Genomic DNA, 14,509 nt, shown 5'->3' on the forward strand with positions numbered 1-14,509 from the left:
GAAGCCTCTCATTGGAGCGCTCCTCGGTGAGAAGGGCGTGTCCCCGTCCTCCCAAGGATTTCCCCCCGGAGTGGCCAGACAAGCTGAGGGTTGGGGGGGGGGGGGGGTGAGATGTAGTGTTAGGATGGCAGCGCTAATGGGACTATCTAACGGGACGTGCGGACCGGCGGATTTCGTCTAATAAATCAACAATTGGTGAGGGTTTTATTATCACTTACTGATAATAAATGGTGTTTCTCTTCATTATGCTGCCCAAATGTGACTGAATATTAATATTTAATTGTCTTTTAACTCAGGAGTCGAACCATCGGACTAAGCTAGCTAAGCGAGTGGTCACTCTCGGGAGTCTCATTAGCCGAAATCCGCCTCGCAAACGCACTATTTACCGTTCTTCTACCTTACCCCACGCGTATTTTAGCCCGTGTTTGTGTTTGGCGGAAGCGCGGGATGTATACGCCCCGGTCGGCGCGGTCCGGCTCGGAGTTTTCGAGACTGTTCGGGATGTAGGGTGCCTCCGATGAACAGATGTGGGTCAGCGCATCAGATACGGGAAGCGACGGTGCGGAACACTGATTGATCGCGGTTGCCATTAATGTGTATGCGCGCTTGCTTGGAGAGAGAAAGTACTCTGAGTACTACTGAGTACTACTGAGTAGGGTGTGAAATCCCAATGCCGAGGCATGACGTTCATATGACTGACTCCATTACGAACAATAATGGTAGTATCAATCATGACACGGTCTTGTTTTTGTTCCTCATCTATAAACTGTTGGCCTTGTGAGGGCTTCACCCATCTAGAAGACTACTAATGATGTAACAATTCATTTTTAGCAATGATTTGATTTTTCTGTGACGATTCGCGGGTGCTGATTTGGTTCAAAAACGATTTTGGTTCTTTAGAACGTTACGGTTCGAAACGGTACAGTGGATGGAAACCGATTCAGTAAGTTTTTAGCCAAGAACTGAAGCAGTGTAAATAAAATTCCAGGACTTGAAGCTTTATTTTTTTCCCCTGATCCCGTGTTAGGGCTTAGCTTGATGATCATCCATCCATCCATTTTCTTTGCCGCTTATCCTCACGAGGAGTGCTGGAGCCTATCCCAGCTGTCAACAAGCAGGAGGCGGGGTACACCCTGAACCGGTTGCCAGAAAATTGTAGGGCACATCGAGGCAACCAATCGCACTCACAATCACACCTAGGGGCAGTGTCCAATTAATGTTGCATGTTTTTGGGGGATGTGTGAGGAAACCGGAGTGCCCGCAGAAAACCCAACGCAGGCACGGGGACAACATTCAAACTCCACACAGGCGGGGCCGGGATTGAACCCGGATCCTCAGAATTGTGAGGCCAACGCTTTACCAGCTGAGCAAAAACAAACCAAAAAAATGGAACCAATGTAAATGAAACTTTCTTTTTTTCCACCTGATCCCGTGTTAGGGCTTAGCTTGACAGCAAAATTGATGATCATTTGGACCTCTGATGCCAGTTTCAAAGCGAGATATGAAATTGGGTGGAGATTATGGACATATCAGGATGCATAAAGAAAGAAATATGGATGTGAGTAGTGGCGGTAGTCCTGTGGTTGTTGAATTCCTTCGCGGACATTATTGGATATCACATCAAGGGCGTATGTAAATTTTTAATCGCCTCGTTATAGTTACACATGTGATTTATGAACTACTTTTCGAATCAGAAATCAAGGTAAATTGGTTTTTCAACTCTTGGTCATGTTTGCTTACAATATCTAAAAGTTGTCGTTTATGACATGCCAATTAGAAATTTTAACAAAAAAAATCCCGGAAGTTGACAGACGTGATTTGCCTTTGCGGGGCCACGTAAAACCATATGGCGGGCCGGATCTGGCCCCCGGGACTTGAGTTTGACACCCGTTGGTATACATACTCCGATGCTGTGCTGATCACCAAGGCGCTATACTACTACGATTACTACTCCCGAAAGGCTCCAACCCTGCGTCAACTAGCAGCGTTATGAATATTTGATCGCAGGTACAAGTACAGCAGAAGGAATGACATCATACACGTAGCAGAATGGCGGTGACGTAATCCCAGTTGCATTATTCACCAGATCAAAACACAAGCGCCGGCTCATGAAATAGCAAGTGCCCCCGCCCCCACCTTCCTGACACATCGAGGCGGCCATCTTGGCACGGAAGCGGTAACCCCTGGGTCACACGCTGGGACACGGCTGGGGATGTATGCCAAAGAAAAACTGAACGTTACAATGTTATTAGTCAGTCGCAGTAGATCATAAAAATAGCATCAAAGGATAAAATACTGCACGTAGTTTCAACATCAAAGGTGTATGTGGCAAGAGTGCGTGAATTATAAATACACATGGAAGCAATTGGTAAACCGTATAGAAACAAATATGTGGAAAAAGTAAATATGAACTGCAATAAGAATAGTTGGCAGCAATTTATGTACCCCAAAAAAACTGCACATGTGTGGTGTCCATCTTGGCCACTGGGAGGCAGTAGACATAAAACAGTCACGCGGACACAAACGAAGAATCCATTTGTCAGTCTTCATTTTTTGATTATCTGTCAACATGTGTTGCGCCACAGTTTGTGTTCAAATAATCTATTAAAAAAAACTAACATCGAAATTTTGCTTTATTTGTTAGCATTAAGATAAGCAGATTTTCCTAAAGATGTGTGTTCGTTTTACATACACACACATGGAATACGGCATGAAACTTCATCCACGTTCTTAGTTAGGCTTCACAGGAAGAGGAAGCTGATGAGGAAAGTACTGGGTGAAGGGTGGGGGGGTGAATTGGGGGGGGTGAGAGGATGCATGGAAGAGCTGCCGCGGTTGCCGTGTGAACGCGGCGCTATTGTCCCGGGAACCTTTTCAGTGTGGTCCCCCCCCCCCCCGAGGTCCCTGTTTCCCCCCCACCTCACCCCCAATCCCATGGACCCCCACCCACAAACACCCCGCCCTCCTTCACTTGCACACATCACTCTCCGCTCACACTCTCTCTCATTCATTCATCGTACGCCCTCTTTCCCCTTCCACTTTCTCTCATGCATAGGAGGCCTGTTCCCCAATTGCCCCCCGCCCCCCCCCCCCCCCCCCCGCCACCACCTCACCGCTCATTATCTCGCCTCACTGATGTGATTGTCACGGCCAAAACCAAGCACAGGCACTCTCGTCTGCTCACCCGTTTCATCAATGGCTATTTGAACACAAACGGTGGCGAAAGACTTGTAGACAGACAAAGCTGTATATATCGATATCCGTTGCTATAACAACTAAATATATTACTATTGCAACTTACTGAGTCAACTGTGGTTTCTTCTTTGCTTGGGTCTTTATGTCTGTACTACCGGTTTATTGCTTCCAGATAGCCAAGGCGGACACACCAGAACAAGCAGCACAATGTCCATTGAACTGAAGCAAAAAAAAATTGGAAAAACTGCTTAATTCTATACATTATATTTATTTATGACATTGATATAAGTAAAATAAATATGGTGTTATTTTTCTTATTGAAAACTCATTACAAACCTTTGTCCTTTTTTTGAGGGGGGGGGGCAGGAACAGATTAGTAGGATTTCCATTCATTTCTATTGGGAAAGATGATTCAATTATGGGCGGCACGGTGGAGCAGCTGGTAAAGCGTTGGCCTCGCAGTTCTGAGCTCCCGGGTTCAATTCCGGACCTGCCTGCGTGGAGTTTGCATGTTCTCCCCGTGCCTGCGTGGGTTTTCTCCGGGTGGGCGCTCCGGTTTCCTCCCAGATCCCCAAAAACATGCAACATTAATCAGACACCCTAAATTGCCCCAAGGTGTGATTGTGAGTGGGGGTGTAGTCTGTCTCCATGTGCCGTGGGATTGGCCGGCGACCAGTTCACGGTGTACCCCGCCTCCTGCCCGTTGACAGGTGGGATAGGCTCTGGCACTCCCCGTGACCCTCGTGAGGATAGGCGGCAAAGGAAATGGATGGATTTCAATTATGAGTTTATTTAGTTTGAAGCATCCTCATGGAACAAATTAAACGGTATAAATAATCTGTTCCAGGGTCAAACTGTCACCATTGTGGCTTTTAATGCCCAATGACTCAAATCTGTATGTATTGTTGCTCCAAGTAGGGATTCTTCTCGCAGCATTTGTGCTAAAAGTAGCCACTTGAGCCCAGTGTCAAATAGCAACGGGAAGCCTTTGTTTCCGCCAAGAGCGGACAGAGCGGCACCGTCTCGGCCCAGCGTTCGGACGGGAAGCGCAGAGGTGACACGGGCGAGACCAGGAAACAGGAACCGGAAATAGGAAGCGAGGCGCTGATAAGATGGGCCGTCCGATGCGCGGCGGAATTTCTCCTTGTTGTTTTCATCTTCAAGGAGACACACATGACTTTTGAATTTTTATCTACTACAAAGCACTCTCTTGTATTATACTGAATATAAAACAAAATAAAATAACATCATAAAAACATAACTTTCAACAGTTTGCACCTCGTGATATACATTAATAGAATGGGCATGTTCTGCCCGTGCCTGCGTGGGTTTTCTCCAGGCACTCCGGTTTCTTCCCACATCCAGAGAACATGCGAGGCTCTAAATTGCCCATAGGTGTGATTGTGAATGGTTGTTTATATGTGCCCTGTGATTGGCCCCGCCTCCCTGCCCAAAGATGGGTGGGATAGGCTCCAGCACTCCCACGACCCTGGTGAGGATAAGCGGCTAAGATAATAGTTGAATGGATTGATGATTGTTGTGTGTGTCCGGAGTGCCACTTGGGGAATTTATAATAAATAGACACACTACACAGATTTGATGCAGAGGATAAAGAATATATGCCTGAAAGTGTTTTTGTATGTACATTTGCATGCATTACATGTGTTTAGAAAGGTTTATAACGACCACATTGTCAGTGCTAGTTTAGTTAGCACATCTGTCGCGTATCCCATAATGCAGGGGTGTCAAATTAATTTTTGTCGCGGGCCACGTACTTGCGGTTATAGCAGTGAAACCATAAACATCTTTAACCGCCTCATCATATTTACGCATGAAATTTCCGAACTCGTTTTGGAATCAGAAATCAAGGGGAGTGGGTTTTTCCAACTACTGTTGTTCGGTCACACAAAAACGCTTGTAATAGCTCAACGTTATCATTTATGACAGGACAATTTGAAATTTTGACACAGATTTGAACAAAAAAAATTGCGGAAGTTGATACACGTGACTTGCCACCGCGGGCCACATAAAATCATGTGGCGGGCCAGATCTGGCCCCCGGGCCTTGGGTTTGACACCCGTGCAGTAATTGTGTTAGCATTGAGCTAGCATTTGTCACAATACCATCGTAGAGTAACGCATGTAGGCAGGCTCGCGGAAGAAGTCGACTTGTTCGATTTATCATTTTTTGCCCCTCCACGATAATATTTCACGCATGCAAATAACACGAAAAATAATATATTGATATATACATATCATTTTCACTTTTTCCCTTCACCAATCTACGTTTGTGTCAGGCTTCCATCTGGGCCGCCGACAGGGCGGACTGGGATTAGCTGGCACGCTGCACTGCGCTATTGCTAATGCCTTAATCCTCGCCGCCGGTCACGGCGGCTCGGCCTTCGAGCCGCGGGTCGGCCCCCGCGACCGTCACGGAACGCGTTTGATTTCATATTTCCCATACAGGGGTCATCATTATAGATGTATTAAGTTCACCGGTTCACCTTTTGGCAGCACTGGGACACAAATCTGTTTCCGCCGTGATATTGTCACCTAACGGCTTTGTATCGCAGGAATAAATAGATAAGACATTAGCTCGTTCAAAAATATTATTAGATATTTTGATCATAAGGTCAGACGTGTGTGTGTACTCCTTCCCCACAGCGGTGCTTGGTCGTGAAGCGTCGCCGCCATGCCGCTGGTCAAGAGGAACATCGAGCCGCGCCACCTCTGCCGCGGGGAGCTCCCCGAGGGCATCGGCAGCGAGCTGGAGTGCGTGATGAACAACACGCTCTCCGCCATCATCCGACAGCTCAGCAGCTTGAGTAAGACGCGCCGTCGCTCACGCGCCTACAAGTACACGCTTGAGGCCGGACGTCCACCGAGGCCGAATTGTGGCTAAATTTACCTGTTTCCAGGGTCAAATTATCACTATTTTTAAATCTGACATTTTAAATAATAATATAATAATAATAATAATTATCTTAAGAGAATAATGACTTAAATAAGTTTTGAACATTTGTGAGATAATAAAAAATCCAGGATTACCCAACATTAGCCTATTAGCATAGCTGGCTATACGTTATTGTTAATATTATAATTAACAGTTTTCAGTTATGGTTATTTGTAAAAGTTGCATCAAGACAATGGAATCCTTTTTTTAATTTTTTTTTTTTTTACAATTACCATTATGGTCATTATTATGCTATTAATTCAGCACTTTTAATGCAAAAACTAAAAAGCAATATAACTTTTCAGTGACGAAAACATAATGCGAAGGTGTGCCCCTCTGCTGAGGCAGCAAATAATATTTTTTTTGTTAGTCAAACAATTTTTAGAAAAAATCCACCATAATTGTGTTTATTTTTTACTAATATTTCTATTCAAGTCTTTATTTTTTCCCCCAATAGTTTTGTTATAACACATTTTGCCAATTTTCCTTACAGTATTTTGTTTTTATTTGTCAAATATTGTAGTGATCTTTTAAAAAAAAAGTTTTATTTTTTTAAACATCTTTTTAGATACTGTACTAAGATTGTTTCATTTTTGTGTACTATCTTTCTAATATTTGTATAATCTCTGTTCAATATTTTTTGCATTTTTAGATGTTTTTTTAATCACCGCGGCATCGTTGCTTTGTGTCCTTGTGATTTGACTCGTTCCGTGAGCAAATCCCTGACCCATTTTTAGTTGTATCCTCGTCATATTTTCGCGTATTACAAATGCGGTATTTTTACACGCGGTTGTCCCGTCGGCTGTCGCCTTGGCTGCGTGCACCCCGGGGGGGTTACGAGGCTGGCAAATCTCCGACAGCTGCGAGTTGCGGGCGAACAGCGCGTTGCGCATTTGCCGTTTTCGATTGATCGGGGGTGTCGCTGTCAGGGCAGCCCGGGCACCCTCCTTTCATCTGCTTTTTGTTTTTTGCCCCGTTGCAGCTGTGCGGGTTACATTTGCAAAGGCGACGTATGCGTGTGCAATGTCTAGATGGGGGGGGGGGGGGACCCCCTCAGGGAGTGAGGTCAGAGGTTAAGGGCCTCAGCGCACCACATCCGGGATTCTAAATATTCTGTCCCGCAGCTCATCCTGTCAGCGGGAGAGCTGCAAATAACTCCCCCCCACCCCCACCCCTCCCTGCTGCCCCCCCCCCTCCCCTTGCTATTTCCACTCCAAGCTTTACATAAGCTACACTGCCCGTTCATTTCCAATGTTTGTTGATTTTTGAAGCGAGGTTCCCTGTTCTTGCATGTGCCTACGTTAGTATCTTTATTTATTCATTTCGGATATATTTTGGGCGTTGGCCTCACAGTTCTGAGGTCCCGGGTTCAATCCCGGACCCGCATGTGTGGAGTTTGCATGTTCTCCCCGTGCCTGCGTGGGATTCCTCTGGGCACTCCGGTTTCCTCCCACATCCATTAATTGGATACTCTAAATTGTCCCTAGGTGTGATTTTGAGTGTGGCTTTTTGTCTCTTTCTGATCTCTATCCGATTGGTGGGCAACCAGTTCAGGGTGTAACCTGCCTTCTGCCTGTTGACAGCCGTGACCCTTATGAGGATAAGCAGCTAAGACAATGGATGGATGGATGGATGGATGATATATTTTGCTGTTGTAATACTATTACTGCATTTTACTCCCTGTTTTGGGTCTTCTTGTACAACAAGGGTGTCAAACTCATTTTTCTCACCGGCCACATTTTAGTTACAATTTCCCTCAGAGGGCCGCTATGGTGAAACCATAGAAATCCTGAATCGCCTCATATTTACACATGAAATTTATGAAACTACTTTTGGAATCAGAAATCAAGTATAATGGGGTTTTCAACCATTGTTCATGTTTGGTAACAAAAATATCTCAACATTATCATTTATGATACATGACAATTTGAAACGTTGGTAGATGTTTTTCAAAAGAATCACAGATTTTGACACAGATGATTTGCCGTCATGGGCCATACAGAATTGCGGGGCGGGGCGGATCTGGCCCTCGGGCCTCGAGTTTGAGACCTGTGGTATAAGACAAGTAAAAGTAAAACTACTCGCTTGAAGACTGCATTGGACGGGCCTTTATTGGTATTGTTGGAATTTAATAACATTAGAATAGTAGTATAGCAGTGGTCCTCAACCCTTTTACACAAAGTAACACCTAAAAGGAATAATTTGGTAAAAATTGTACCAAAAGAAATGTAATGTACTGTACCAGATTAAAAAAAAGTAAATATTTATTTACAAACAAATATTTTATGGTAAAAATTGTACCTAAAGGAATGTAATGTACTGTACTGGATGAAAAAAAAAGAAAATATTTATTTACAAACAAATATTTTATTTATTATTTATTTTTAAATATACAGTATATTAATTTGATCTATAATTTTTTTACTCATTTGTTCTCTCGTCTGGCCCGTCAGGCAAACACGCAGAGGACATATTTGGCGAGCTGTTCAACGAGGCCAACACCTTCTACCTGCGCGCCAACTCTCTCCAGGACCGCATCGACCGGCTGGCCGTCAAGGTCACCCAGCTGGACTCCACCGTGGAGGAAGGTGGGACATTATTGTCTTCTTACAGTTCCATCTTTTTTCATTTTTTACCGGACAGTACATGATTGAAAGCAGAGAAGCCAGAACTGATTGCGAGGGCTGCATTTGATTTTTAAAATAGACAGAAGGTTGGGTCAAACAGTGAAAATATGGATTTAAAAAATGCGGTTGTACTCATTTTATGTCCACTCCTTGTGCGCAGTTTCCCTGCAAGACATCAACATGCGCAAGGCCTTCAAGAGCTCTACCACTCAGGACCAGCAGGTGGTGTCCAAGAGCAGCGTGCCCAATCCGGTGAAGGAGATGTACAATTTGAGCGACAAGCCTCCTCCACTCAGCATCCTCTCATCTTACAGGTTCGGACATTAAAGGTCCACTGTCATGAAATGCATGATTTGTAGTATGTTATTAATGGGGAAAAAAAGGCAGCCGGAATGGACCCATCCATTTTTTCACCACAAAACATGACTTTGATGTATTTGGGTTTTTGTAACTCCTGCCATGAAAATCCTCTCGAGGGATTGTTTTGGACAAGAAGCAGGAAGTGACGTACAGGGCTGTAGAGCACTCAAGCAGGCTCGTATGTTTATGCTAGTTTTACCTGCTGGAAGGTAGCTCGTTGTTCCTTCGTGTTAGCCAAAATGATGGCTCGTTGCATTGCTGGATTCTGTGCGAACACGGGAGGATGGATTTGCTCTTTGTACTTTTCCAAAAGACCCGGTGCGTCGTGAAAAATGGATTGCACGAGCGCAAAGGACTAGAGTTTTGTGGGTTCCAAATGACAGGGAGGTATGTATACAGCGACTAAAAAAAAAAAAAAACAATAGTTGGGGGGGGGGTATAATCCGTAAATCAGGGGTCCTCAATGTGTCGATGTGCCACCCCAGACCAAGCCGTGATCGGCGGACGCGGTGCCGGCGGGGTGGCTTGTCGCGGTGCCTGGATCGGACGGGGAGGCGGTTTGGCCGCGGCGTCGTCATCGCTCGCGGAGAGAGTTGTTCATCGCCGCCGCGGACGTGGATTGAACGGGGAGGCGGTTTGGCCGTGATCCGCATATCATCTAAATCTGTCTCGAAACGATAGGGTAACGTTGCCCCGGTCACTTCACTCGGTTGTGAGATGTTCTCTTCTTCGAAAAGAGCTTCCGTGTCAGAAGGGGCGTGTTCGTCTCCCGTTGTAGGTGGCACGGCGTGTTTTCAATGGCGAATGTCCGGGGTGTGACATCACGGGCAGGAGACGCAGCCAATATGGCGACCACTTGGATGTCGAATGAGACTTTCGCAACTTCGCTCGCCACTCATATTTTTTTTTCCGTATGGACATCGAAGTGAATAATGTTATATGTATTTTTCATGACAATATCTATTTTAGAAGGTTTATAGGCATGACACATTAACAATTACTATGGACCCGAACACATTTCTGTCCCCGCGTGCAGGGACGACAAGAAGGAGGCGCTCAAGTTCTACACCGACCCTTCCTACTTCTTTGACCTGTGGAAGGAGAAGATGCTGCAGGACACCGAGGACAAGAGAAAGGAGAAGAGGAAGCAGAAGGTGCAAAAATTGCAATCGCGTGACGGCGTTAAACCTCGTTAGGGCTGCGACGATCAATCGAATAACTCAAATAATTCATCAACAAGCAGTAACAAAATGTCTCCCAACCCAGGAACAGAAGCGCTGCGTGGACGGGACGCTGCAGAGGGAGGTGAAGAAGGTCCGCAAGGCCAGGAACCGCCGACAGGAGTGGAACATGATGGCGCTAGATAAAGAGCTGAGGCCGGACCACCGCCACACCATACACAGGGACAGGGGGGCCTCCTCGGAGGGCTCCATGTCTCCGGAGAACAGGTAAGGGAAGCGTGCCTGACACCTGTCCATGCGGACGTTCGGTGGATTTAAAAAGTGTACACACCCCTGTTCAAATGCAAGGTTTTTGTGACCTCCATCCATCCATCCATCCATTTTCTGAGCCGCTTATCCTCACGAGGGTCGCGGAAGCCAATCGTAGGGCACGTCGAGACAAACAGCCGCACTCACAATCACACCTACGGGCAATTTAAAAAGTCTCCAATGAATGCACGTTTTCGGGATGTGGGAGGAAGGTGCCCAGAGAAAATCCACGCAAGCACGGGGAGAACATGGAGAGTGCAGGCGGGGCCGGGATTTGAACCCAGGTCCTCAGAACTGCGGCGCCAAAGCTCTATAAACAGCTGCTCCACCCTGCCGCCCATTTTTGTGACATTTTAGAAAAAAAAGTTAATTTGAAAACAAAATCTTGCAGGCGGCACGGTGGCTCAGCTGGTAAAGCGTTGGCCTCATAGTTCTGAGGTCCCAGGTTTGATCCCGGACCCGCCTGTGTGGAGTTTGCGGTTTCCTCCCATACAACATGAATCGGACACTCTAAATTGCCCCGAGGTGTGATTGTGAGTGCGGCTGTTGTCTGTCTCCATGTGCCCTGCGAATGGCTGGCAACCAGTTCAGGGTTTACCCCACCTCCTCCCCGTTGACGGCTGGGATAGGCTCCGGCACTCCCCGCGACCCTCGTGAGGATAAGCGGCAAAGATAATGGATGGATGGAAAATCTTGGACACAAAATTAGCACTTGGCATTCGGGTGTGTTGACTTTTTATATCCACTTTGTTATTGACTTATATTTACTGATTTTTACAACGCAAATTGTACGTATTTCTTCCGCGCATATCATATTAACTGACGGAAAACTGCAATGTTTAAAATAAAACTCTAAGTTAATCACCCAGATAAATACGTGATTATTTTCAGGGCTCACGGGGTGGACCCGCATCACTACCCCAACTCCATGAACCACGGCGGGCACGCTCACACCTACTCGGGCCCGCCGCCCAGCGTCCTCGCCGCCCAGATGGCGGCGGGCCACGGCCCCCGCGGAGGCGGCGACCACGACGGCAGGGCCAGGGCGGCGGCCTATCAGGGTGGCACGCTCGGACGCGCCCACCACCAGCATCACCAGCAAGTCCCGCTGCCTCCCCCGCCTGCCGAGGCGATGAACGGCGGCTCTATGTCTCTGCCGCCGCTTGACTACGGGTAATTCAAAATATATCTTCCACTTAAGAGAAATAAACAAATATTAGTAACAGTCATAATCTTCGTTCATTCATATGGACATTAAAAAATTTACCGCAAAGCTTATTTGGACTCATTTGCTAACCAAAACAGCAGCTGTCCTAAAAATGTATTCATAAATATTCAAAGCCCTCCTCTCAGTAGACACCAGTAAATAAACACCTCCAACCATTTCATAAAATAAAGCTCCACTTTCCTCTGACATCTTTTGTAATATCTGGCTCATAATGTTTGCTAAACTATTCCAAAAATATGTCCCAGTTATAATAAACGGCACTTCAATCAGTATTTGATGTGTATGGATAATTCGCTTTGCTATGTAATACACTAATAATATTGTTCTGTATTCTTTTTTGGGTCCCATCGCACTGTGGTCTAATATAAAATGTTTGTTAAAAATTAACAATGAATTAATAAGGACTCCCAGCCACTTAACTCAATATCTTCTCGCAGAATGGATGGTTATGCCAACACGGGACCGCCGCCCCCGCCGCCGGCCCCCGTCATCCCCTCCGCCCTGACGGCCTTCGCCTCGCCGCCCGGGGGTCCCGTGTCTCCCGGGCCCGGGGGCTACGCTCCGCCTCCGCCGCCCGTATGCGGCGGCCCAGTCGCTCCGCCCCCTCCCGGGCCCCCTCCGCCCCTCTTCCAGGCCGGTGCCTCCCACGCCGCGGCGCACAAGATGGCGTCGCCCGTGCCCGTGGAGAGCAGCGTGGTCAACGACGCCCGCAGTGACCTGCTGGCGGCGATTCGTATGGGTACGGCCGTGTGTGTGTGTGTGTGCGTGTCTTCATATGTGTGTGTGGAATTATGTAAACAGCTTGGCATGTGCACCAAATCACTACAGGAGGCCAGATACTTCATAAAAGTGCGGCGACATCATCTACACCTGCTACATAATATAATAATTAACATATTAATAAATAATCATTTTATTTATCACCCCTTTTCAATATGAACCCCTAGTTTTATTATTTAAATTGTATTTTAATTTTGTAATTTTGTCTTCAGGCCTGTTTCAAAAAAATTGAGGCAATTTTCTTTTAATTGGCAATCTTCAGTCATAATTAACAGCTGCTACATAATATAATAATAAACATATTAAAAAATACTAATTTTTATTTATCACTCCTTTTCAATATGAGTTAGCATTATTATTAGTTACATTTTATTTTAATTTTTGATTTTGTCTTCAGGTGTGTTTAAAAAAACTTGAAGCAATTTTCTTTTAATTGGCAGTCTTCAGTGATAATTAATAGCTGCTACGTAAAATAATAATAAACATTAATAAATAAAAATTTTATTTATCACTCCTTTTCAACATGAGTCAGTATTATTATTATTTAAATTGTATTTTCATTTTGTCTTTAGGCCTGTTTAAAAATAATTCGAGTTGATTTTTTTTAATTGGCAGTCTTCAGTGATAATTATTAATAGTTTGCCTTTTTTTGATCATCATAATTGTTATTACCTATTACATGTCGATAATTTTTGATATTTTACTTTCATTTCATTTGAAGTTTAGTTTTAAAAATACACTCATTTTATTTTTTTAAGCAGCACTTATGTAGTTACATCGGGTCTCTCGAGAAATAAACAAGCGTTTATAAAATAATGTTTTTCGGCAGGCATTCAGCTGAAGAAGGTTCAGGAGCAGCAAGAGCAGCAGGCCAAGCGGGAGCCCGTCGGCAACGACGTGGCCACCATCCTGTCGCGCCGCATCGCCGTGGAATACTCGGACTCCGAGGACGACTCGGAGCTGGAGGACAACGACTGGTCCGACTGAAGCACACTTATACACACACACACACACAATCACATGCTGTATAAAATGAAGGGTCCACAAGTTGTGACAAGCACTGTAAAATCTCGTCCATGTACTGTATCCTTGACCACTTCCTGCAACCTCCGCCGTGAGTGCCCCCGCCGCCCCTCCCCCAAGTGTACCCGTTGTAATGCTGCACTCACACGTCTTGCATAATTTTTGATGTACACGCCACATTTGAACGTGTTAGACTCAACCAGAGATTTAATAATCCCCTCATTTTTCCCTTTTTTTTTTTTTTTTTTTTAAACTCAACATTATTCTATAGATGACCAAGTAGAGCAGGGCCGGGCAACCTGTGGTCATTTGTGGCCCCGCCAGAGGTTTTGATCTGAACCGGACCGAGGATTTGAAAGGAATCAGGCGTGTCAAGGAGTTATTGCAGCTTTACGGTTTGGCAGATAGAGGGCGCTCTTGAACCTCTTAGGACACTTGGTCGAGATTACATTGTTGAGGTGAGTTAGAATTATTATTATTTAATGGTAAATCATCAAACTTTGCTCAAAAATCATATTCGCTGAGTAGTTTATTTTTAAGGACCCCTGGGAATCAAATGGCAGAATTTATTTCAAAAATTGTTTCTCAACTTTTTTTTTGTTTTGTTTTGTTTTGTTTTTTTGTGGCCTGCCGATTTTCATTTTGCCAAGCAGAACTTTCTGCAGGAACTAAATGTTTAAATACAAAAATTTGGTCCCCCCCAAAAAAAAATCTTCAACCCACAAATCCTCATACAGTATAAAATATTTAAATTGTTTAATTTGACGAGAACTGAAATTTCTTCGCGTTTAGCATCGTCCATATAACTAGCATACGTGATTTAAATTTGTTAGCAACCGTACAAAATCTCTCGT

The 14,509-nt window shown here is 45.1% G+C and overlaps 1 protein-coding gene across 1 annotated transcript; it reads left to right on the plus strand.

Annotated features, from left to right (window-relative positions):
• The first annotated feature begins 55 nt into the window (after positions 1-55).
• wasf3b (WASP family member 3b) lies at positions 56-13,908 on the plus strand. Its single transcript, XM_061805849.1, has 9 exons — positions 56-195; positions 5,859-6,019; positions 8,601-8,735; positions 8,935-9,088; positions 10,171-10,288; positions 10,401-10,582; positions 11,516-11,797; positions 12,290-12,591; positions 13,462-13,908. The coding sequence occupies exons 2-9, from the start codon at positions 5,887-5,889 to the stop codon at positions 13,617-13,619; spliced, it is 1,464 nt and encodes a 487-aa protein (XP_061661833.1). The 5' UTR covers positions 56-195; positions 5,859-5,886; the 3' UTR covers positions 13,620-13,908.
• The last annotated feature ends 601 nt before the right edge of the window (positions 13,909-14,509 follow it).

This window comes from Syngnathoides biaculeatus, chromosome 19 (assembly GCF_019802595.1).
Source record: "Syngnathoides biaculeatus isolate LvHL_M chromosome 19, ASM1980259v1, whole genome shotgun sequence".
In the NCBI taxonomy this organism is placed as follows: domain Eukaryota; kingdom Metazoa; phylum Chordata; class Actinopteri; order Syngnathiformes; family Syngnathidae; genus Syngnathoides; species Syngnathoides biaculeatus.

What these genes read in the sequence shown, in the direction of transcription:
- wasf3b (XM_061805849.1), top strand. Translation starts at nt 5,887, where the DNA reads ATGCCGCTGGTCAAGAGGAACATCGAGCCGCGCCACCTCTGCCGCGGG. An exon ending in AGCATCCTCTCATCTTACAG is followed by an intron (nt 9,089 to 10,170) that starts GTTCGGACATTA and finishes CCCCGCGTGCAG; the next exon opens with GGACGACAAGAAGGAGGCGC. An exon ending in CTGCCGCCGCTTGACTACGG is followed by an intron (nt 11,798 to 12,289) that starts GTAATTCAAAAT and finishes ATCTTCTCGCAG; the next exon opens with AATGGATGGTTATGCCAACA.